Source organism: Pygocentrus nattereri, chromosome 17 (genome assembly GCF_015220715.1).
Source record: "Pygocentrus nattereri isolate fPygNat1 chromosome 17, fPygNat1.pri, whole genome shotgun sequence".
NCBI lineage: Eukaryota > Metazoa > Chordata > Actinopteri > Characiformes > Serrasalmidae > Pygocentrus > Pygocentrus nattereri.
Window position 1 is genome coordinate 24,864,735 of NC_051227.1, and position 25,808 is coordinate 24,890,542.

The following is a 25,808-nucleotide window of genomic DNA, read 5'->3' on the forward strand; positions in this document are numbered from 1 at the left end:
GTGCTCAACTATGACTGATTGACTCTGATTAGGTTAGGTCAGTGGTCGGTAACCAACATGTTAAGAAGAGCCATACTGTTCTTTCAACAAGAATCAAACAACCTTGGGAGCCACAACATTTTATGCCTTTTTTACCATCATGGCTGTGAATATGTCTCAGTATGTATTAATGAACCAGTATAGGCTCAACAATATAATATGAACACCAATGCAAACTTACTTTGCTCTGCTTAAAGCTTTAGCTCAGCTGTACCTGCTTTTCTCATATCTCCAACAGGAAACTTCTGTAAAAGTAGAATAGTTCATTGTAAAATGTCTCTTAACATTCAACTTTTACAAAGCTGGTGAATGGGACTTTTTAGCGTTTGACAGTTTCTTGTTGCAGATTTAATGTATCAGGAAACCAGCTGAGCTTTAAATGCCAACAAGTCCATTTGTCTCCAAATTATCGATGTTCGTCTCTCTCTCTTTGACTTTTTGTTAGCTACTAGCTGGGCAAGTTTGCTGTCTGCGTTGCTGTGTGACCAATGTGCCAATCTTCAGAGTTAAAGGATGAATTAGCAGATATAGGCTCCAGACATTAAAACTGTTAGAACAAACAGCAGAGCTTTATTTTACTGCAAAGAAGGATTATTTTATTTTTTACCTAAAAATCTAATTCTGCCTTGTAACCACAGCATGGCTCCAGAGCTGCATGCTGCCGACACCTGGGATAGGGGAAAACTGTGATGATATGTTCACATTGTAAATTAGAGCTGGCATTTAAAAAAAAAAAACGAGTAACAAGATTCTGATGTGACGGCAACAAAATGCACTTTGGGTTTTAGAAAGCTGTGTACTTAATACAACTACTGTGATTAATACAACGTAACTTTAATCATTACAGTGTATGAGATAGCTCCTCCAGTTGACATGAATCAATTGCAGTCGTCTCTGGGAATTACCCTATGAATGATTTATGCCTTTTTGGTGTTGCTATTAGTGGATGGGTATCACAGTCCAGTAAGTGCTTTTTCTTAAGTTGTCTTATGTACATTAAAAACTAACTTGGTGAGATGCCCCAAACACATTTGGTTACACTGAGCCCATTTGGTTTCATTTCACTTGGCAAACACATCTGTGTCATGGCCAACTGGGGGACTGAAGCAGGCAACACAAACCATTTCCTATGAGCAAACACTGCACGCTATAAAGCTGAGTGAGAGAGTGAGAGAGTACAAACCTTGGTAAACACAGAGGTGGATAGATGAGCGAAAGCCAGGCTAAATGGCTTAACACTAGCCACTCTACTAATGGAGCTGACAGAGCGGCAGGCATTTGCTCACTCTAGAATGAGAGAGAATGGCAGGATTACTGTCAAGCTAGTGAGACATCTGGTGAAAATGTTTGTTAAATACACATTTTAAGAGATTGGATCAATTGATTTTGCACTCAGCTGTTGATACAGTGTTTCTGCAATATTGGCTCTACACTGTTTTTTAATGTGTGTAAAACCTTTTTGTATTAAACTATTAGTCTACCTGTTGGTAAGGTGAAATAAGAGAAATTGCTCACATTAGCCATGTTTTACTTTTCTTGTGCTCCTGTTGTTGTGTATATTCCAAACACTCAGGTCTAAACATGAGTTTGTGTCGTATGACTTTGTCTATACTACATTATGAATGATAATCACAGCTATGTCTAATGCACAAGTTGAATGGCATGTACTGGATTTTTGAATCATAGATAACAGAGAGCAGTGTAGCCCTTTTAGTGGCCAGCCTCCATTTCTCTGGAGTTTGACCTAGGTGGGAGCAAAAATGGAGAGTAGAACAAGGGTAAAGGACTGGAAGAAGTTTAGATTAATTCAAGATTAAAGCTCAAAATGCAGATCCTTGTAATTGTTGCTTGATATCTAGTGCAATCTAGTTTAGCTCAAATTTAGTTAATGAAAGCTAGAACCCATCAGGAGGTTATAATGTACTTAATATGTACTTATTAAGAACATTTGTCCCCTATCAAAGGTCCTTATTAGAGAAATGAGGTTCTGTTTTCACAGCAATGACAGACACAGAGAGCGCTAAAACATGGTGCTGGAGAAGTAGGCGGTTGGTAGAGTTCTTAGCTATAGTGCCTCAGGTTTAGGATGATGCAAAGTGATTTGAGGTCTGTAAAGACAATAATAGTCGCCTTCTTTCTCTTGATGCCCTTTCATCTCCTCAAGGTCTCCTAAAAGTCATAACATGACATACTTTGAGGGCACAGGGGATTTTGCATGATATTTCAATTTGAGGTATTTGAATAAACCACTGTCATTTGTGTCCTCCTAGAAACCGTGACGATCATTTTAACAGACAAATTTGACCACAGGTCGGTGTTATTGCATGTGCATGTCTATATGTTACCTTGTTCTCTACGTAGAATCACACTTATAAAATGAAGAGTTCTTTTTTAAATAGCGAAACTCATCTGTAATTCATTGTATAAGACTTTTTAGATCGCTCACTTCAAAACTAAGTCAGGTCAAAGATGGGCTCTTTAGTGAAGAGAATGGTTCTATTTAGAACCATGAGTTCTAAAATAAAAATAGAATATGCTGTATATAGTTATATGTAGAACATTTTGAGAGTAGTTCTATATAGCAACAAAAAAGAGTTCCTCTATTGTTACAGGCTTGAAACCGTAATGATAGAACGCTTTTTAGTGCCATATAGAACCATTCTCAAAATGTTTTATATGAAACCATATACATGTTCTCCATCAATCTGAAGAACAATTTCACCATGCAAAGAACCATTTAAGCATGAAATGGTTCTATTCACCACCATTCCCTTCACTAAAGAATGCTTGAAAAAACTAAGAGTGTTAAAGTGTATGGCAGCATTTAGAATGTCAGGAATTCTTTAGGAGGTTCTTAGAAGAACCAGTAAAAATGTCCCTACTTGACATTAAGCCCTAATCTAACTGGAAACTATCATCTTTTCATCAGATCTTGGGGATATTTGATTTATTCAAGCGTTTACATGGTCCAGTAGAAGGGTTATTAGAATGTCTGGTATTAGAACAGCCTTCAGGAAATTCTTCAGGAAATCTTTCTTCTCGTGGCTCCCGCACTTGAACATTTTCAACTGTAATATTTGAGCCATTCTTTATATACTTTGCTCTTAAATTGCTGTTGACTTCTTCTTGCTTGGCATATTGGCACCGATTGTGAAGAGACACCTGACTAAATCAGTCTCCAGGATACCACACACAGCATTCCCCCTGGACTCCCAACCAAAGATTATTTTCAAGAAAGCTTGGTTGAAGAATACATGTGCTCCTCTGGAACACTACTAATTATGTCTTTTAAATATAGTCAGGACTGGGAATATTAAACAGGAGCTTCGAAATATCAGACAAACAGGCTAAAACACTCCAAGAGCTCCTGGCAGCAGTCATGCTGGTGAGGGCAACAAAGGTCAATGTCATTAATTTTTGTTTTTCCCAAAAGTGTTGCATTCTCTTACAAGAATGATTGTGCCAAGTGCAGCGCAACCTCATTTAGAATCATTAAACAACCATTTTTATATATTCTCTATATAAACCTTCACCTTACAAATGAAAAGTAAAACTTAGCTTTCGAAAACCTTAATTAGACCTTTGTTGCATTAAACGAGAAATTGATTTTTTGACACATTATAACATTTGCTTTGTTTCACTTTTTTCATTAGGTCCGCTCAACATTGATCTCAATTGAAGACAGAGAAAGAAACCAATTGTCAATCATGAAGAGCTTCCTTAAATTCAATTCAGTTCTAGTTTAAATTAGACATTGATTTTTTTTTCTCAGACAGCATTTTGACTAAATGCTTTGTGGTAGCATAAAAAAAAACAAGGCGGAACCTGAAACAAGTAGGACATCTAGACCTGCACAAACATTTAACATTATAATGTTGAAGGTTAATAATAATTTCCTTCTAGTTTGTTTCATGCTTATCACAAACCTGTATGTATCAGTGTTTGAAAGACTACAGTGTCTGATTACACTGACTTGTGATGAGTGAAGGTGGCTTTGTTTATTAGTGAAACAAAACAACATAAAGACAAAATCACAGGAGAAAAATTAAGATTGTTTGAGGGGTGACAACTCATTTGTATTTCAACACTATTTTATTACAGAAGTGTAGCTATTGCCATGTCCTTCTCAATGTTGTATATATTTTTTACATTCAATAAACACTGACTTATTTTTCTGATGTAAAAAAGACAAAAACTATAATGAGCGTACTGCAGGGCATAGCTGCCATCTGATATGGAATGACTACATGTATCCAATCACACGAAAAAGCAGCATCAATGTGTATAAACCTGAATATACATATTCATAAATTTGTTGATTATGGAGTAGTGGGTAAATGAAACATTAATCTTGACTCTTTGACTGTTTTGAATTCAGTTTTTTAAAAAATGATTTTCTTAATAAATTAAAAAGTTTCAGTTCAACAATAAAACAGGAATGTTAATAGAAATGTACATATTATCTATGCGTGGGGGACATTTGTCTTTATTGTATTTGTATTGAATTATTAAACATTAGTTTCCCTTCCAAATCCAAAACTCAGCCAGTTTTAAAATCTCATGACTGACATGAACATGGGCTGAAAACAGCTTTCAAATCAGCTAGTGTTTGGGAATATTTACTCCAGTTCCAATGCATTATTTCTCTTTATTTTGTCTATGTTTAGATGTATTTGATTGAACAAGTAACATTACACAGGTATCAGTTGTTCTTCTGTGCTAGCACTTAACCATTTATTAATATAGGATAAGTGCAATTTAAAGAGCCTTGCCCTTTAAATTATGAATTGCCGCAGACGTGCTTGTTTCACTGCACTGTGGAGAGCTGATAGGCTTTTATTCCATAGAAATACACTGCATCTTTAGTCTGTTACTTAATATGACACCAAGGGGGGCAAACATGTGGAAATAACTGATCACTCCACAAATAATTAAAGGAGATTTTAGTAAAAGAGGTTAAGATTTATTCACCCACGTGCTCCAGACTAGAAACCAGTCTAAACAGATGAACACATCTTTCCAGTAACAGGCCGTTCCCTTTGAGAGTTTGACCTGTGCGAATATGGCATGCTGCAGTACCCCCCCACTTTTTATTTATTTTTTTATTTTTAAAAAGAAACAAACATCGAAGGAGCGACTACCGTAACTACTGCCAGTAGGTTTACACGCTGCCCGTCTCTGTCCATAAAGTGCACTCTTTGTCCCGGGGAAACGACGGAGACGTCAGACAGAAAGAGGAACAGGGAGAAAGCCTGAAAAGGTCAGAGTCTATCGGAGGAGGTCCCGCCACCGCAGCTCAGTGTGTGTCAGTTATTAGTAGACGTAGCCCTCGCTGTACGTGTGAGGGTTGCAGTAGGTGCCCTCCTGAACGTATGACACGCCCTCGTCAAAGTGCGACAGTGGCACCGTGTCCTCCTCGTTGATCTGCCTCTCCATGTCAGTCTTCAGCACAGGCCGCTGATTGTCAGGGAAGGCCATGGAGAACAAGGCCTCAGGGTCGCAGACAAATTTATACACGTATCTCTCACCTGCCACCTTCAGACCAAAAAAAGGCAATAAATTTACAGTGGAGTTAATACTAGACAATATGCTATATACCAAAATATAGTTCAGCACCAAATATACATGAAGTATATTTTAGTCTGAGCATTTTCAGAATTTTTCAGTATTAGTATTTACAGATAACAAACAGAGATGCCACTGATCAGATACCAGGTATCAGTATTGGGCTAATGGCAGCAGAAAATGCTGGATCAGATATCAGAAGGAAAAAGGACTGAATCTGTTCTAGTCCTGCAACAAATCTAGCTTGTTTTTATATATATATATATGTGTGTGTGTGTGTGTGTGTGTGTGTGTGTGTGTGTGTGTGTGTGTGTGTGTGTGTAAGTTTCGCAGTTAATAAATAAGTAATTAATTAAGTAAGTAAATAAACGAACTCTTAGTATTGTATCGGCTGATACTCAAGGTTTCTAAATCAGTATCGGAAAAGAAAGAGTGGTATCTCTAATAAGAAACACTCATTTAACCGCACTCTGTCATTTGGTAGGTGCCACAGATTGTTTTAAAATAACAGTCCACAGTACATTAAAATATAATAAACAGTATGCTTAGTTCCCCTTTGGTGTCAGTTTAAGAAACACAAACACAAAACGGTCCAATCTAAATTAGCTGTGTCAAGTTTGTAAGACCTCCCATAGCAGAGAACAGCAGCATTCAAGCATGGATTATCTTAAAAAAAAAAAGTCATGAAATACTGTGGTATAATAACAAAGTATTACAATATTGGATTTTAGCAAATTTATCAAGCACTAAGTTTACGTGCGAATGGTGCTTATTCTTACTGAGTGCCTACGATAAAATTATGTCACATCTTTTACCTTTTGCATGATCCCCTTCTCATAATAGTAGCGTAATGAGCGGCTGAGTTTGTCGTAGTTCATGGCAGGGCGATTTTTCTGGATCCCCCAGCGTCGCGCCACCTTCAGAAAACAAACGTCACTGAATAAATCATCAGGAGTAAAAACTAAGAATTAATGAATTCTCTGCCTCATGTTCATATTCAAATCATGGAATATTCACTACTAACAACTCACATATTGTCAGAAGTCTTTTTTTTTCAATTTTCTTTCGTCACATAGTGTGAATACTTCTTAATGAATGGATCATTTTATTACATTATCTATCATTACCATGTCTACAGGACACAATGAACTAATTCATAGCTTGTTATAATGCATTAAATCATATAATGTATGAAGACGAGTTTTATAAACAAACTGAGCCATGCCATTTTGGCAATAGAGTGAATAAACTTTCGTAATGTACTTAAAGCTCACAAATACAACTTATTATAAGTTGGTTATAATGCCATATGTTTATCGACAAGTACATAAAGTACATTAATGTCACTTTACTTGAAGCTTTCAAAGACACAAAACAATACATTAAAAATAACTATCATTATTATACAGACTGTCATTCTGTTCCAGATCATAAGTTATTAAACGATGCACTATACAAGCTGGGAGTTTCATTGTCACAGACAATATGTTATGAACAGTCTCAGCAGCGATTTTTTAGTTTCTCAAAGGCAAACCAATGCTCTGAACTTCTGTGCATGTCCAGCTGGACACATATGTGTGGCCACACCTCTCATTCAGAGATGTGTTCATTAGGAAGAGCGGAGCGTGGCAGATGTTGCGGCACCTGTCCGTACGACCACCCACCCGCGGCCCCCTTCCTTTTCAAATCTCCCTCCCGCCACTCTCCCATAGCCCGGCGCAGTCGGCCTTTTCACTCTGCCGCGGCTCATTCACGTCTTACACCTGCCCAGCCAAAGCCCGCAACCCTCAGTCACCTGATGGTATGAATGGCCCCCTGTCCCCTACAGCTGCCCAATGGACAAGCGCCAGCTTCCTCCATACAAACACACACACACACATGCACACACACACAGAGCCCAAAGTGAGCCATGCTGTCGCTAATGCAGATCACAAATGCAGCACTGTTAGCCCCTTTCAAAAACCTCAGCCAGTCAACATAGCTTTTGCTTTCAGCTAGTCTGCACGCTGAAATATTTAGCAGTCAGCTCTCTGCTGGGTGTTCTGTTTGGATGGACATGAAAGCTTGCTATGTAAAAACAAGCTCTGGCCTCCTTTCTGGCCATCAAAACATGCCCACAAGGTCAGAGTTAACATTCAAAATGGTGTTTGGACCAATGGTGGAAATGCCTTGAACAGGCTAAATTGGGTTTGGGTTAAATCTGTGAGAGAGAATAAAGTAGAGGAGCAACAGTGTTGAAGCGCATTAGTGTTACAGAGTTACTTACAGTTTCAGCTCAGATTTAACATCAACCTGTTGTGTATTTAATATTATTCTAAGGAATGGTGATTTTATTGCATTATAAAAAGAGTGGACAACAGTTGGACATTACAATATTTTAACACATTTTGCTAACAGTAATGATTTTTTAATTTCAACAAATGTTGATACCTCCTCAGGTTCAATCAGTTTGAACTCCATGCCCCGGCCAGTCCATGCAATGAAGTGTGAGTTGGAAGGGTCATCTAGCAGAGCGACCAGGAACTGCCAGAGTTGCAGTGAGCCACGCCTCTGATATGTAGGGCCTTCGCGGTATAGCCCTGCCTCCTGTTTTATGTCACCTACAGGCCATGAAACAGCGGATCAGGTCAGTGTTTAAGTTGGATAATGTAGGATTCTTTCCACAATAGGGACTTTTTATCACACAGTACATCTCTTAGGTTAGTGATTATATTTGGCAACACTGCTTTGGTAATGCTCAGCAGCAATAAACAGTCCAGATCAAGAGTACAACATGCAGCCACAGACACATTTATATACTGTACAGAATTCCTAACACTAAAAGATTTTGTAAACAACATTTTGTGAAAATAAGTTAACACATACTAGACAGATTACTGTTTATTTGCTAGATTTAACATACTATGGAAAAAATACAACATAAAATGTGGCCTGTGCAAAAAGATATAGCACACTATATAGTATGTTTTATTTTATTTTCATTAAGTTAGGCTCTGCAAATAAATTATACATAAAAATGTACAAAGTTTGTTCCACATACAGAATGTGTCAACTTATGTGTTAAATCAATAGAATGTCATTTGAAGGGAATATGGAGGAGAATTTGAATATTTTTATGTTTTCACATTAACATATAAAATAATTATTAATACAAGAAACAAACAAATAAACAAACAAACAAACAAATAAGTAAAGTTTAAAAATATTTTATTGCCATTAAAATGGCAGGAGCTATTGAAGGAATTTGCAATAAATATTAAAACGTCATATTTTATTTTGGAAGCTATTATGTTCGTTTTTCTTTTTCTTTCCAATGACCCTATCAATTAAACTGAAATTGAAACCTACCAGACCCTACATATATGCCTGCAGATTATGTTCCAGTTCCACAGTTCCAGCTATTTTATATGTGTATGTGTGATTATCAGTTGTACTAATGTTTGAATCTGCTACCCATATAGTCCTTTAATTGCCTCTTGGAGAAGCATAAGTGGTTCATAAACTATAGACAAAATGTTTCGAAAACTAAAGACAAATTTTTTGCCTAAAATATTTAATTTGATCATTTTTTACCACATTGCTTTATTTATAAAGCTATTGTTATAATCAAAATGAAAACTCACCTTCAATCTTTTCTGGAACCACGCAAGTGTCATCATAGAAGTGCCTGGCAACTTTGTCAAACATGCAACCTGTAGCAACAGGACATTTTTTTCTCGTTATGTGCACTTTTTAAAAACCATAAATGTATCTTTTTATGTTTAGGTCCCAAATAAAGTTAAACTGAGGCTCTATATGGTAGTATTTACCTTCAGTTCTGTTTGCATGAGCCAAATATCCCTCTTGCCTCAGGTAAACAGAGTGGCAGCTAGGCACTTCTGCAGGGGGTGGGGGCAAAGAACATAGAAATAGCAGGATTGTCAGGATCTATTAATAAAAATGACACCTTTAACTTAAAAGAACATAAACAAATGAAGAGAAGATCAGATAACTGATAACGCTGCACATGTTTGACACCTGTATCTTTCATTTTGTTAGCTCTTGTTGAGATTGAATCAAAACAAAGCAACAGTTCCTAAGTGAATGCTCAATAAAACAGCTAACCCTGTTCATTTGAGCCTATAAAGATCTTTCAAGGCCTCATCCGAGTAATGGGCCTGTCGAGGAAATTACCGTTAATTAAATTAGCCACTGCCCTCCCATCCTCTCCACAGCACACAACAAACAAGCTCTTTTATGTGCTACAGTAAATTCTTTGAAACGACACTGCAAAAGATGCAAAACACATTGACTTTCTCCTCCCTCAAAGTAAAGAAGTTGGAACAAGAATTTATTATTTGGCACCGTTTGTTTATAGGATGCATTTAGCTCTAGTTCTTCCAGTGGCGTCTACAAGTCTCAGACCAAATCCACCTGAGAGTTGTGTGAACGTGAGCTTCACTGGTAAATATAAGACTCAATTCTTATATGAAAAGTCTTAACATAGTTAATAGCTTTCATAGCTTTTTTTTGCTTTAAATTTTCTAAATTCTAAAGCTTTCTGTTGTTTATTTCCAGGTTTAAATGAAAAATCCCAGATTTGCAGCAGTGGACTTTTGGACCCCAATGAATATATGCAAATTGGAACACAAATGAAGTTGCGCTTAGACAGCAAAATACCATATTCAATCATTTGCAAAAGTATATGTGCTCCTGGTCAACTGATGTTATGTTGATTTTCTAAGTGAAAATAAGTTCTCTAAAGAGAACACACTTATTCACATTTTAATGCACAATTAATATTTATGTACTGAATTTAACATATTTGGGAAAAAAAGAAAAAATACATACAAAAGTTGATTCATATTTAATCTTTTTCCAATATGTTTGCCATAGATAGACAGACAGATAGAGATAGATAGATAAATAGACACACACACACACACACACACACAGACATACATAGATAGATAGATAGATAGATAGATAGATAGATAGATAGATAGATAGATAGATAGATAGATAGATAGGCAGACAGACAGACAGACAAAAATTGTTCATTAAAATGTGCAGAAAAATACCACACATAAAGCTGCTGCCTGTGGAAGATGTAATAACTTATTTTCACTTGGAAAATCAACAATATATAAATTAGACCTGGTGTGTCCAAACCTTTGCATATGATTCCATGTATAAAAAAAAAAAAACTTTGATATAAACGTGTCCTAGAAATATATAGAAAAATTCTTTTCCCAGTTTAGATCAGATGTCTTTATATGGCTGCATTTGTTCCTCAGAGGACTGGATTACAACATGCAGCGAGTGAAATGACCCCTGCAGGAAGCAGCTGAAGGCCAGGCGTCGCATTCCTTCCTGACAGGCCGTTCCAGTGTACCTCCAATTTTTATGAATGAAAAACGGCACCAAACGGCACTTCATTCATGCCAGAGCTGGGCCCACAGCCCGGGGGGGCCCTGGCCTGAGAGAGAGATTAGGGGCCCCTCTCCTCCCTTCTCTGGCCAGGCCCTCAGGAAATGAGACCAGAGCCCCTTTTTCTAATAATGCTCTAATTCTATCAGCAGTCTCATCGCTCACACAGCTACTATCTCCCTTTAGAAAAATAGAGTTTACCGGAACAGTCTCAGACTCTTTCCTGTCATACTCATGGGGAGGTTACCACGGGGGCTGTCGGGAGGTTATTAACAATTTTTGGCTGACTGTTCCTGCTAACCAAATGCTAAACATCTGTGAGCTAAGTCTAATTAATTTGTTGAGATGCCCTCCAAAAAAAGACAGGATCAGCAGAAATATGCTCCTCTATGCACACAAAAAAGATGAAGTATCCTTTTTTTTGAGCATTTTAAATAAATGTTTTGATAGTTTAAACTGAAATGGACAGTCAACACCCCATGATGCAAGTCATTAAATGATTCTAGATCAGTAGGCTAAATCAGTTTAATGCATGTGGTGAAGGCTTAATTCACCTGAATCGTAGGTGAAATCTCGTGGCTCTTGCTTGATCATCATAGAGTGGGGGTACGACTGGGGGACAGGGGCCCCCATCATGACCGGATGTTCAAAGAGGTGGTCCGAGTATTCCTGCTTGAACCCTTGAGAGGGAAAGGGAATGCTGGGTTCGGACATCTGTCTGTGATACATAGGTCGCCCATCCGGCGTCATGGAGGGCGGAGAAGGGAATGAATGGCACGGCTCTGACAACTGACGCCGAAACCTGAGGAAGGATGCAGTAATGGCATCAGAATGGAAGCTGGAAATTATTTTAATATATTAATTTTATTCATTGATTTTTTATTTATTTGCTTGAATTAATTAAAAAAGTGGCAAAATGTGTGCACAAGGCATTTAATATTACCTCACTATTAGCATTTAAGCAATATAAATGTTGCTGTAATATCAAAAGCTTGTTTTTCAGCTTTTATTTTTTTAGACCATTTGAAAAAACTAGATGCCCTTAAAATAGCATGAATTTCACTCAGAATGGACGAATAGAAATGTTGTAGAAATTACTTAAAACAAAATCTTGTTACATTAATGCACATTAAGGTTAGGAATGGTTAATGAAGTTTTCAGTTTACAACAACAAAAATACATCTGAAAGTACACAACATATATTATTACACAACATTCAATACAAGCCTCTTGATTCAGTACACACAGATATGGAACAATATTTTCAACAGACTGGAGCAAATACAGCACTCAGTTTAATTCTGATTATATTTTATGAAATATAATCAAAATAAAACAAGCAAACCCACAATGAGAGTCTAACCCCAGTCCCCACCCTCTCTGAAAATATTGTTTCCACTTTACCTCAAAATTGACAGTTGGAAGGAAAAGCGCATATCACAGCATTTATTAGCTAGTTGTGAGTGCATTATTATAAAGTTATTTATAAAAACCTTTTTAATGGTGAATGCTCTAATAAACTAAAGCTTGAAATATTAACATATTAACATCAGGCAGATTTTCAGGCTATTTTGAAAATAAATAATGAATCGTGACACCACTGTATTATATTGAACTGAAATATGAATCGTCACAGCCCTAATATATACAGGACTGGGCAAAACTCAGAAACTATGTATTTCATTTCTGATAAATGAACAAAAAGCGTGGTCTCTGACTTTTGCACAGTACTGTGTATAATGAAATACAGCACATACATATTGTCAATGTCGGGACAAAGCTTTGTATCTTTTTTTTTTTTCGAATGTAATTTAAAAATGTCGGGTGTTCTTTACACTGTGTTATATATAAGATGACTAGTCTGATTTAGTACAATTGGTCCTAAATTACTAAAAAATAATGTTGTATTAACTCTTGCTCAACGTTAATATGGTTATTTTCTTCTCCTATGATTTCCATTTTGGAGATTCAAGGTTTTTTCCCAACACTGATCATTTATGCATAAATAGATAAATGTTGTATTATGTATTACAGATATTTGTATCTCAGATATCTGCATCTTCTTTCTCAGACTTTACTGTAATGCATAATACCTGTGGTCCATAGAGTACGCGCTGTCAGGGAGGGGCTGTGGAGGAGCGAGGTGAGGGTATGTCCTGTCTGGTTTGGGAGTGGGGGCAGCACTGGGAGACACATGCTGATGGGGGGACACTGGTGTGCTGCAGGGGGTCGTAGCTGGGCTGGAGGTTTTCATTCCCGCTGGATGTTTCTGCTCATAGGCACTGCAGTCATCAGGGAATAAGAGCAGTTTGGTTAGACCCCCATCAACTGCTCCAGGACAGAAAAGCAGAGCTTCTATCAGCTTAAGCTTTGCCATCAATGGAAATTATCTGTACTATATTATTAAAATTTTCTACAACATTATTATGGGCCTTAAAGTCGTATTTCAAAACAGTTGCTCATGCATTATCTAGATTATATACCTGTGCTTCTACGTAAAGAAATATCAGCATAAAGAACATTTTATTACCTTGCACTTGAGGTTTTCACAAATGATACAAGCTAACATTAACATCTCAACTTTTGCATTATAAAAGTAATTATGTCTCATTGATTCTTATTTAAAGAAAATGATATTTTTATAGGTTCAGCTCTAAAGAGAGAAAATCATTATAGCTCAGTTTGCAGGCTTAACTCAAGTGTCATCAGGCCTTTGGAAGCATGTTGGCTCCTTCAGTACAGTGATCAATTTACACCATGCAGAGTTAAATTAACATGAAATGTCATAAAGTGTATCAAATCAATCAAAATATGAATGTAACCAGGCAACTACATTTGATGGGCTGGTCAAGTGGAGAAAAAACACGAGATATATGTGATGAACTGTGATGTAACTGCATACTGCCTCCTCTTTTTAACCTGATGTACAACAGTACCTGCTATTACCTGCTTGTTTTAAACTGCACTGCAATACTGTGCAATGTCAGTAAATACCACTACACAGACAACTTGTATTTTGAATATGTAAGATATATGTGGCATACAGACTTGGAGTATAATCTTGGAGCGACCATGCAGGAAGAAAAATAATAATTAGCATTTAAAGGGTTTTGCATGTAATTCTGTACTTCATAATACATATTATGTAAATACAAGAGGCATAATTTTCTTAGAGAAATATAAGTAGAGACACATAGTTAACACTCCACATTATTTTGCATGCACACTTTGCAGAGAACTGTGCAGTCTTGGATTGTGCTGTTGATATCAACTAGGCTAAATGAGATGCAAGTCTAACAAGAAAGTTTAATGAAAAAAATTACAGAGAATTCAGATATATTTACTCTTTTAATCATGGCTGTATATATGCATATATTCCACCCACTCAGTGCATGGAACTTTTTAGTAGGGATGCACTGATATGGGAATTATGGGCTAATGCTGATATCTTTCATGCACATATCTGCAGAGGTCAATATATACATATGTATAAGATATAGAAACTGGGACTACATCTACCTGGATTAATATGATGGAGAAACATAACATTTATTTTTGTAGAATTACAAATGGAAAAAAATATAGAATGTGAACATTTTAGCATATTAGCTTAAGATTATCTGATGCTGATATTTTAAGTAATACCAATATAATTACTGTACCATTATGCAACCCTACATTAGAGAACTGTTAATGTTACTGCTGAACATATTCAACTGTATAAAATCAGCTGCAAAATGCTCTAATAAGGAGCTCTAATGCCATCTTTCAACGCTCTCAGTAAAGCAGGATAAGGCAGATTCTTTTGTATTCTTTTGTATTTTGAACGCTGTATTAAAATTTCAGTGAGCAGCATACCTGATATTATAGAGGCACTTCTCTCCATAGTGGAGCTTGAAGGGCCTCTCTTGGCTGCAGGCTGAACCCAGCTCAGCACACGGGCTGTGGGGCTCCCGCTTGATCCTCAACTGCAGCCCGTGGAACGCCACTGCATGTGTGTATACAGGAGAGAGAGAAAAAAAAATAAACTGAAGGAAATTGTCATTTCAGCTACACAACCAGCAAGATTGTGAATTTTCCAGCAACTCTCAGTCATAGCCATTGGGAAAACCCATTTAATGGACTGTCTGTTTAAGCACATGCAGAGATACTTAAAAAAAAAAAAAAAAGAAGATAGCATGAGATGCCTATAGTCCGACAACATATCACTGTGGCATGACGTGTCTTTCTTTCTCAGTCATGACATCTCCTGGCGTGGGTGTGACCCATTCAAAACACTTGCCCTAATTTAGTAATGTGCCAATATTCCCCCCGACAACAATAGCTCCATCCATCATGTGCCTCACTCCCTTCATCTCCCCTTACCATTCCTCATGCCTCAGAGGGCTGTTAAGAGCAGAATGATTCCTGATGTATTTCCTGTCGTACTGTGAAAAGATCAACGTTAAGTCATTTAGCCTAGCAGACCAAGTCTTTGTCAGTCTGTACAGCATCGAGAATGAACACTGTATTGCTACTGACACTGACTGAGGTTGGCTCCAGCTACAAATGGAGAGAACCTCTGCCTTTCTTCAGTTTAGTCAATTTAGCTATCAACCCACCTACACATGCATCAATCCTTCTGTTCATCTATCTATCCAGCCATCTGACCAACCAAGCATTTAACGGCCACAGCCTGCTGTATTTAGACAGCAACACTTAAACTGAGGTTGGAGAGGCTGACAAGTCAGATAAATCTTCTCCTGAGCTTTGACTGACTGCTGTCCTCACCATGGTGGAAAAACCGGTTGCTGATTCCAGACCCCCTGAGAGAACTGACCTTTTTATGGTAATTGATCGGAGGTCAAAAAGGCACTAGGTAAAGATCTGTGACAATGCTGAACAGAGTAACACCCGTTAAGCAGTGTCTCCATCCAGCTAATTATGAGGGTGTAATGAGGGTGGAGATGCAGAATTACAACTGATGATGATGGATTCTACATTGATCATTCATGCACTTTCACATGCACTAATTACCAAAGCAGAGTCCTTTATGACAAAACAAAGACAATCGTTTTTTAAAAGAATAAAACTGTACCAGACCTTAAGGCACCACAATAAAAAGTAATAAATGTATAAAAACAGATTTATCACGTCATCAGCTGTAACACTAGATGTACTCAGTAAAAATGGTAACATAAAAAATACTTTATAGGATGACAAGCAACTGAATTGTTTTTATTCAGCTCAAATAAATACTTTGAATGAAACATAGTTGAAATAAAATTATTTATTTGCTTGTTACACATGAAGAATTTTCTTCAATTTTGAACCATCGAACCATTTTTTACCATGTGCTATTCTTACACTGTATTTTACGTGCTGTAATATCACTGATTAGAAACTCATTAAATTCATATTAATCATTTTCATCAGGATTAAAATTAAACAACAAAGTCCAAATGCAAAACAGTCCTGTTTTCATTACAATACATTTCCAGGGACCCAAAATCATTTTCTAAGGACCAAAACAAGACCCACTTAGAGAAGGAAAAAAAATGTCACTATAGATTTTACTCAGAGGAACAAAAGTATACAAATCAATACAAAATGTATTTGCTCTTCAGCGGAGCTGAACCCTATTTTCAGTGGGGGACGTCATGCATGTGACTGTTGCAAGATTGCAGCAATTACAGATGCATTGATTTCTCTTAATGGACGGCATTATGAAGGACTTGTTCATGGCATTTACTGGTATTATTCATTTCCTCAAAATTTTGGTGATATTTCAAGGAACTGCAAAACATGACACATTAAAAGACAAGCAATTTGTGTATTTCTCTCTGAAATATCTCACTGAAAACACCATTCGGTCACAATGTGTTAAATATTAGGCACGTGTGGAGCTCCTTAAAATATATCACAGATGATTAATTATTAATTAGTGCTATTTATTGAGTTTAACAAAAAGTTATCTATTTGTGATGCAGTGCATTAAAGTAGGTCAGTCAGAAAGAAGAAATTTAGCATTTTTTTGGCCTTTTCTAGATTTTTTTATGATATTGATGATCACATCCTCACACTTCTCACTCTTTTGGCCCTCAGCTCTCTTTTCTAGTCTAAGAGAATTAATGAAGTTATAGCGTTTTCACTAAAGAGAAGTCTTTACATTGAGGAAATATGGCACAGATGTACTGTTCCCTGTAGTCAACTAATATGATTAGACATTGATTAGTTTTGTTCATGCAGAAATTTCTTTAAGTGGGAATTGCAAATTCATATATATATATATATATACACACACATTTACACACACACACTGCTATATATTTTATGAGCACAATTGTTAAGTGTGCCTAGAGTGAAAATGTAAAAATAACTGCAAAAATAGATCACTTAAGAACACTTAAGATTAACATAGAGCTATCACATCAAATTGTTGTTACTGCACATCGAACTCGCCTAAGCGAACCTATTTATCCACACACTCATGCGCCTTCATTCACAGCACTTTCAGTTCCACCACACCGTCCTTTTCAAGAGTGAGTGGGTTTATTTTAGGCTGTTTTATAATGCTGTGGTTTGTGTGGGAGCAGGCAGTGGCTAAGCGGAAGTAACCGTAACGCTGTGCCAGAGTGGACCCATATGGGAGGGCTGCAGGCTAGGATGCCCATTCAGGAGCCCCACCACCACGCCCTCGCCCTCCCACCATCTGCCTGGCCCTCCACTCCTCCCTTGCTCTTCCCTCGCTTGCGCCCACCATGCCAACTCCCAGCACCCAGCCGGGGGAACGACACTGCAGTACAGTGCAGAGGTAAGCAAAGTAAAGTCTGCTCACTGCCGCTGCCGTACCAAAAATCTCTGAAACGGGTCTCGGGAGAATGAACGTGTTCTCACCTTTAATGAAATTTTATTCCTTTATTGCATTATTTTGGACAATTTCTATTGACATATTTGTCATTGAATGTTCAGACAATGTAAAAAGCTGCTGCTGTCTTTGAATATTTTGAAATGTAAATGAATAAAATAAATGGAGGTATGACATATGTAAATATGTAAATTATTCCTATCTTGGAAAACGTGTTTTGCAAAACTCATTGGCTGTTGACTGAAAATACAGGGTACTGGCAATAATAATAATAATACTACTAATAATACTAATAATAATACTACTACTAATAATAATCACAATAGTACAGTTGATTCTGTCAGTGCAGTATTTGGGTCATCTGCTATCTTAACAGCTATATTAGGTGATACGGTAATTGGTGCTAAGGCAGGCTTTTATTGTAAACAACATCATCTCTGTATCATCCTATTCCTGAAATTCTTCACAACCAAACGTAAAATAAAAACCTCTTCCTTTCACTCATAATGAGGAGAAAATACAGCTTGCTCTCCTGAGCAACACTAATATGTATTGTTTGCTGGTGGGCTAACTTCCGTGACAAGACAAAGCCTTCTGTTTTCTTCAGAATGCCCTGTATGCCAGTCTGTTTTGGCTTCTCTTTAAGACATAAGCTGGCATCACACCCCACTGTGCCACACTCAGTCCATGCCACTTCCGACACTGGCACTCAGTCCACTGACCACTCCAAGCCAAGTCTACTTCCTATGGCCATTTAAAGCACTACCGGAGCTAGCAACACTGACACGCTACTCAACCTACAGAGCCAACTGTACACCATTCTTGCCTCCTCTTCAGAGAACGATCATCAATTCAACAAGACAAACTGAGGAATATGTGTATGCATTTACAGTTTGATGACACTTATTGTCATACAGTTTTATAGCAATGTTTTTATACTGGTAGTTTTTTTAAAAAGATAAATAAAGCTATGATATATTGCAGTATGTTGGAGTGTGACTATTTCATCGTGGTTTGAAAAATCACTTAAAACAATAAGATTTTCATGCAGTAATTAAAAAGTCGTCTACTTACAGTTTTCACTCTGGAAGTCGGGAACAAACTGCTCATCGTTGTCCGGAACCTGAGCTAAAAAAGAGAAAAGAAAGAAGTGAACAGGACCGAATTAGTTGCTTTCCTTGCCCGTGGCAAACTCGAAGAGTTAACACAATCTGTATTTGAGATTTGCTTAAATAAGTCATTTCCTGTAATAAGCTCCAATGATTTAAACAGTAATGATTCAAAAATCTCAAACCTACGCAAGAAGATGGTTTATTCATTTATAACAAAGGAAACATGTCCTCTAATTATGTCAATAATCTAATTTTGACTTAATTTGCTGGACAGAGCAGGGCCTTGCGTGTGAAACACATTGGAAATCTCTCTCTCTCTCTCTCTCTCTGTGTGTGTGTCGAATGCGTGACTGTGAACTCTATACTTCAGTCCAGATTGCTGAAAGAAATCCTACCATTTATGATACATATACTTTTCATCACTGTAGGGCTAAAATCTTGTAACTCTAAAATAGTAACTTTACAGGAGAAGGAAAAAACATTCTTAACTTTCAATGTAAGTTAATGCAAAAAAGATATTTTATTCCAGGCAATTTTGGACCACCTTTGTTTTTTTATCCTGAAATTTGCACACCATGTAAAGTTCAACCGGTAGGTTCACATTATGTAAAAAAAAAAAGTAGATACATCATAATAATAAATTTCTCTGCTACACATTTGCTTTAACATTCTTCCCTCTTTCTGTGAGGTTTGAAGGGGAGACGAGGGGGAGCTAGAAAACACCCATTGTTCACACTGCCTAATTGGGACACGTCCCCACCGGTGAATGCACCTGTACCTGCCGTGCCGGCTCTGCTCCAAAACCATGCGTGTTCCCTACCTCTCCTTCACTTGTGCCTAATGCTAAAATAATGAGCTCTTCATTATTACAGAGTCCAATTAAGCATGTTCATGTTTATCTCCCACACATTTACACTCGGAGGCAGCTGTACTTTCCCCACTCGCCCGACCTCACACAAGAGCCAAGCAAAGGTAAAAGGCAGTACGGGACCTCTGTGTGCCAGGCTATTAGCACGTTTATCTGCCAGTGCTAAATATGGATTTCCATTTTCACAATAGTAACATGTCATGGCACGCACAAATACACTGTATATTCACTGTGTTTTGCATCAGGGTGCAAAAAGATCATTTATTCCATTTTTATTTATTTTTAACACATGCACGCAGACACATGCTCAGAAACTCTGCATGCGGACCAGCTGACAGATGACTGATCTTTATGACGCTGGCTGGTGTGCTGTAAGGTGTTTAAAAGAGCAAACAGCACTTAAAATGTGCACAGTAACAGAATCACCTCCAAACTATGACTCCCCTGCAGAACCAGTGCAAAAAAGGAGTGTTTATGTTCCCTGTGTGTAATATGCTGCTAATATAGTCCATAATGTTTACAAAATGTATTGTATTATACACTCTAAAAAGTGGAACAGGGCAGTAGTTCATTTGAAGTCTTTTAATTGGTATAAAATGTTGCTTTTGTTAAAGCCAAAACTTTTCTTTGCAGTTTTGAATTGATTGATTAAAACCAGTTAAACTGCTTGTTACCACATTCAGTATTTTTTTTAGGTTGACTATTTTTTACACTGTGCTTTCAACATATTTCTGAATGGGTACAAATACTCTTCGAGATGAAATGACAGGATGATTAAAGAGCAAAGAAAAAGGGAAACGACTTTGTAAAAGCAGAGAATGGGTTGAAGAAAAAAGGAAGAAAATGATAAAAAGATGGACAGAGAGAGAGAGAGTGAGAGTGAGAGAGGGACAGAGAGAGCAGTCTGCAGTCTCTAGTCTCAGCAGGGTGAATGAGTCAGCCTGTGAATGGGACAGCTGATCCAGGCAGCACTCCTGAGGCCAGCCTGGAACTGGAGCACTGCCGCCATTCACAGAAAAAAAAAGAAAAAAAAAACAACAACAGAGGGACACACAGCAAACACAGGGCAGGAACGCCATGACCACTACCTTCAGAAACACACACACTAGTGCCAACTGATATATCAACCATACCAGTATATCTTAACACTGAACATTAAAATATTATTATTATTATTATTTAACATTTGCTGCACTGTAAAAAGTTGAACAGGGCAGATTTGAAGTGTTTTTGAGGTTTGAACTGATAACATGTTGCTTTTGTCCATGTAACCTTTTCATCTTGCTTTGCAGTGTTTCAGGCAAAGTATTGATTGGAGTTAAATAAAGCTACTTAAATTACTGCACCTTGTTACCACATGAAGTCATTTTTAGGTTGAGCTGACAAATCATTTTTACAGTTTGGATACTTTTGAAAAAACATTCCAAAAACTTTTATATGTAAATTTTACTTCCCCAAGATACACTGTAATAAAAATGGTTCATCCATTCAACCTCAAGAAATGACTTCATGTGGTAACAAGAACTGAACTTGTTTTATTCAAATCGAAAAAATTCTTTTGGACTCTTTTACTCAATTATTTTAGTTGAATAAAATCAGTTCAAATTCTTGTTACCACACAAAGTCACTTTCTTTTGAAGTGGGTAGTTTCTCTCAGGATAATATTCCCTACGCTGCATATTTAACAGGAAAAAAAAGAATCAAAACAAGCATTTTTCATCATGTTTGTAAGACACCCTTTCAGCACAGGGTACCGGCACCAATGTAATCTTAAATGTCATCTCATAGGATAATATCATGACATATTTGGAACAATATTATGATGTTAAATTCTGTAAACACAGCCAAGCACTAACACTCACAACCAAACAGAAGTGACAGATTTGTGGTTCATCTTTAAAACTCGAACCTACAACTGATCTGAGACTCTTTATGCTTATTGCCAATGCCAGCGTTGTTTCATGTGGCCAGAAAATGCTACCACATGAGCAGAGGCCCACTGTACTTCACTGTAGAAACTCTTTTTTACAATTTTTTTTTATTCAATAAAAGTCAGTTCCTAAAGAGACATATGCCCAGCTGCCGGCTGTCATGGCAGAAAATGACACATGCATGTCAAATGACCACCCCATCACCTCTTTAGTCTCCGCTGTCGGAAATTCAGTCTATCTCTCATAAGTCTTCCTCTTCTTTCCAATTACCTGAGCCAATAAATCTCTGAAATGGTTCCAGTAGGTCTTCGTTTGGGTTCTAATGGACAGGAAGTCATATATTAAATCTACCCACAATTTGTCTACAACCTCTGGCCACTGACTGATGTAAGACAGACTGAATTGGGCTCGTCACAGTAATCTACAGCAGTGGACGGTTCTTCTTTCTTTCTTTTTTTTTCTTTTTCCATTTTCCTTCCCAAGACACTAAAATATTTAAATGATGTCTTATTCTTTTAAAGGCCCTGAGGTGGACTCGCTGTAATCAAACTGGCAGCGAGGAAAGTAAAGTATCCTCAAATCTATTCCTAAGCGTACTTCTCATTCGGAAATCTTCAACTATATTGCAAGCATTTTTAAATGTATTAAAGAATACATGAAGGTAGTCAAAGGTTATGAAATATTGAGATTCTTTCTCACCTATGTAGGCAGCAAGTCATATTTTAATCCACTTCATAATAATGAGAATACTTTTACAGGAATGCATCGTACTGAAAGTTTGAGAGGTGCAACTGTAAGATCTATTACTGTAGTTTGGTCACCAAGAATCAGACTTTTACATTGATTGCATGGAGGATATGGTCAAATCTAGCATGTTTGATAATAATAATAATAATAATACCTAATGCTAATGAGACCAACCAGTGAAATAATAAACAGAAACTTGAACATGAAGTTACAATAAATCCTAACTTTGTGTTATCATCAGTCAGAATGAACACTAAGCAACAAAGACACAGATGGGACATCCCTAAGGAAATATGTCCCTGATGTAAAACACTGGTCCTAGTTTTACAAAGCTACTTTACATAATTATAATGTGACAATCTGTTTTGTTTAATTCAAATATGTACCGTACATTATAAGCCTGATACTCTTGGTCAAACTTCTATGAAAGACAAAAAAAGTTGGGAAGACAGCTTTTTGTAGATATATTGTGAACTACGAAGCATATAAAAAATAAAAGTAAATACATTTTAAAATATATGAATATAATAGAACAGTATCACTAGTATTAAAATCATAAAACTGTCAATAACTTCACATACATGTAAAAAGTAAACAAATGGATATACAAATACAATTGGTATAAAATATGTCATTCTTACAATATAAAGTATAAAATATAAAGTCTACAAATGTCAAAAAGCCACACAATTCTTTGTCCCAGTAACTTTGGTTAATGAAATAATTTTATGCACCAAATCACATAAAGAAGTTGATCTTGATGCGCTTAGCGTTCACAAGTCTCAGTACTATACATGCACAATTGTTCAATGAACTAATAACAAATCGTCAAATTTTCCAGTCGCAACTTAAAGATCAGCAACTTACACCCAACACTAACCGTAACATATGTAAAAGCAACATGAGATGTTTGAATCTCAACATTTTCAGAAATAAACCAAAATTTCATAACAGAAACAGCAACAAATATGCTAAACAATCTGTTAGAAGAATTTCAAGAAGATCCACAAACAAGTCAATCCATCACTAACCTAAAGGCCGGTGCTGCAAACAAGGCGGAAAGAAGACGCTGGCGCTTAAATCCTGAAGCATCCCGTTACACCACGACCAGCATGTCTTTCCATCAGAAAAAAAAAAATCAATTGGAAAAAAAATGTGAAAATGGCAGTGACTCAGACACCGCAGTTTGGAGCGCTTTTCTCAAAAGTTGTCCATTTCTCCAAAAAAGGAAAAAAATAAGTAATTAAATAAATAAAAACAATCAAAAAAGCAGCACAGACAGCTGCAGTGCTTTAAAGAGATTTATACTGTATAAGAAGATGTAGGTGAGAGAAAGAGACAGAAGTAGTGAGAGCGTGTATGTGTGCATGTGTGAGAGAGAGAGTGAGAGAGTGAGTGAGGGAGTGAGAGAGAGAGAAAGAGAGAGAAAGAGAGAGAGAGAGAGAGAGAGAGGTGCTGGTGGCTCGCCTGCCTTAGCTTTTTTGCCAAAAGCGGGGGAGAGAAAGCGAGCGAGCGCGATCGCAAGTTCTTCTGGTAATTTGTGATGACACTCGGAGTAGAAGCTCCTCTGGTCTCCCTCTAGACTCGCTCGCGCTCCTCTGCCGCTCTAATGTATGCATGACACACGAGGTGCCTTCGCCACACACGCATTAATTGGACTGCATATTAGGGACTGTAACTTGAGGCATATTGGCCCACCCCTCCCACTCACCCCCCCCCACCCAACTTATCTTCTCTCTCTCCCTCTCTTTCGCTCTCTTTCTCCTTTCTTTCAACATAAGCATGCTTGTTGATCTACCCACTATCCACAGCTACCTTTGGTATTGCAAGGTTTTGTTTGTTTTTTTGGTCAAATTCATTACACTTACCTTCTGCTAGCCAGGTCTCCTGAAGTTGGCTGAGATCTTGAAAGAGCTCTGCAGCAAAAGGGAATACACACACAGAGGAAAGTGAGAAAAAACAAACACAGGTACAAAGCTTCAATTATGACCGCTGTGCAGTGACAATCAGTTTCTTCACTTCAGGTTCACTTCAGACCCCAGGTCCGCTCAACAGCAACACCAACACTGCCTCAATTTGGATCTGAAAGCTGAGGGAGCGCGTTGGGGAAGCTCCTTCAGAGACGTCTGGGCTTGTAATTGAGATTTTACAGCACTGAGTGCAGGTGGAAACAAGCAAATTGCATTTGGTGAAACGTTAAGAAGCCGTGAAATGAAGATTGCCTTTTTCAGCCAACCACCCCCCCCCCCCTCCCCTTACACCTCCTTACACCCCCTAAAGCTTACCCTCAGTGTCCAAAGCCAGGTCAGAGTTAATGAATTTTCTTTTCTTGTCTTTTGCTGCTCTGCTGCTGGACGCCTTTCCCTGTGGATTTGACAAGGAGGGAAACGGACACAGTCATTGAAGTGAAGCTGATGTGCTTGGAGTGGACAACTGCCAGCTTAACTCTGGATTTAACCAACATCCTCTTTATTTTTAACTTTTGCTTTTTGGTACAAGCAAAAAAAAGCTAAGAACCATCAGTTAAAACACAGGCATCCCATCAGCAGCCTTAGTGTGCTGCTCCTCTCTATCACATGTATGTACATATGACCCAGACACTTACATGTGAGTTAATGAAAGGCACTTGCTGGTCGTGCAGGATCTCCATTCTGGGCTTCAACTCATTCAGCAATAAGGCGCAGCTCCTCTTTCCGTCCGGTCAACTGCTGCTTTGGTGGCTTTGTGCACTTTGTTGATGCTGAAGAGGGGAAAAAGGCATGAATGAGGCGCGTGCAGCTTTCGCAGCCTCCTTTCACCGACGCGCAGACGAAAAGTTTCGCTTGCGAGCGCTAACGGCTCAAACAGGCTGAACGGAGCGATTAGCAGACTGCAGTACGCACTGCACTGACAACACTCCCCGAGTTAAAAAAGCACTGGATGAATGAACTGAAATACTCACCCCAGTAAAGCGCAGCGCCCTCGCCGCTCACTGGACGGACGGAGCGAGAGAGGGGGAGAGAGCGCCTAGTCCTCGCGCAGCCCCGCGCTGTGGCGCTGCTCGGTGCTCGTGGGGCCTCCCTTCGCTTCTCTTCTCTTCCCTTCTTTTCTCTCCCCTTCTTTTCTCTCCTCTTCTTCCCATTGGCTGCCACTGTCCTCCGCCAGCTCCGATCTCTAGCCGTCAGTCAAGAGCGCCCTTTACACAGCACTGACTCACACTGCCTTTTAGACAGGAATCACTGGCAACTAAGAAGGTTCATCATGACCATCTCCCGTTTTTGACATGTTGAAGTGATGCAGTACCGCTGCTG

At 37.9% G+C, this 25,808-nt stretch overlaps 1 protein-coding gene across 3 annotated transcripts; it reads right to left on the minus strand.

The window, feature by feature from the left end:
* Positions 1-4,084: 4,084 nt before the first annotated feature.
* etv1 (ETS variant transcription factor 1) lies at positions 4,085-25,599 on the minus strand. Of its 3 annotated transcripts, XM_017696876.2 has the most exons (13): positions 25,460-25,599; positions 25,124-25,258; positions 24,804-24,882; positions 24,387-24,434; positions 18,935-18,988; positions 14,872-15,001; positions 13,107-13,295; positions 11,568-11,815; positions 9,414-9,482; positions 9,228-9,296; positions 8,035-8,204; positions 6,420-6,521; positions 5,353-5,574 (listed from the first exon to the last, which is right to left on the minus strand). In XM_017696876.2, exons 2-13 carry the CDS (start codon positions 25,166-25,168, stop codon positions 5,353-5,355), a joined length of 1,425 nt encoding a protein of 474 aa, XP_017552365.1. In that variant the 5' UTR covers positions 25,169-25,258; positions 25,460-25,599. The 3 variants fall into 3 exon arrangements, with proteins under 3 accessions (XP_037402652.1, XP_017552368.1, XP_017552365.1); XM_037546755.1 differs by lacking the exon at positions 25,460-25,599 and having other exon boundaries at positions 4,085-5,574; positions 25,124-25,168; XM_017696879.2 differs by lacking the exons at positions 24,387-24,434; positions 24,804-24,882; positions 25,124-25,258; positions 25,460-25,599 and adding an exon at positions 23,550-23,708 and having other exon boundaries at positions 4,085-5,574.
* Positions 25,600-25,808: the final 209 nt, after the last annotated feature.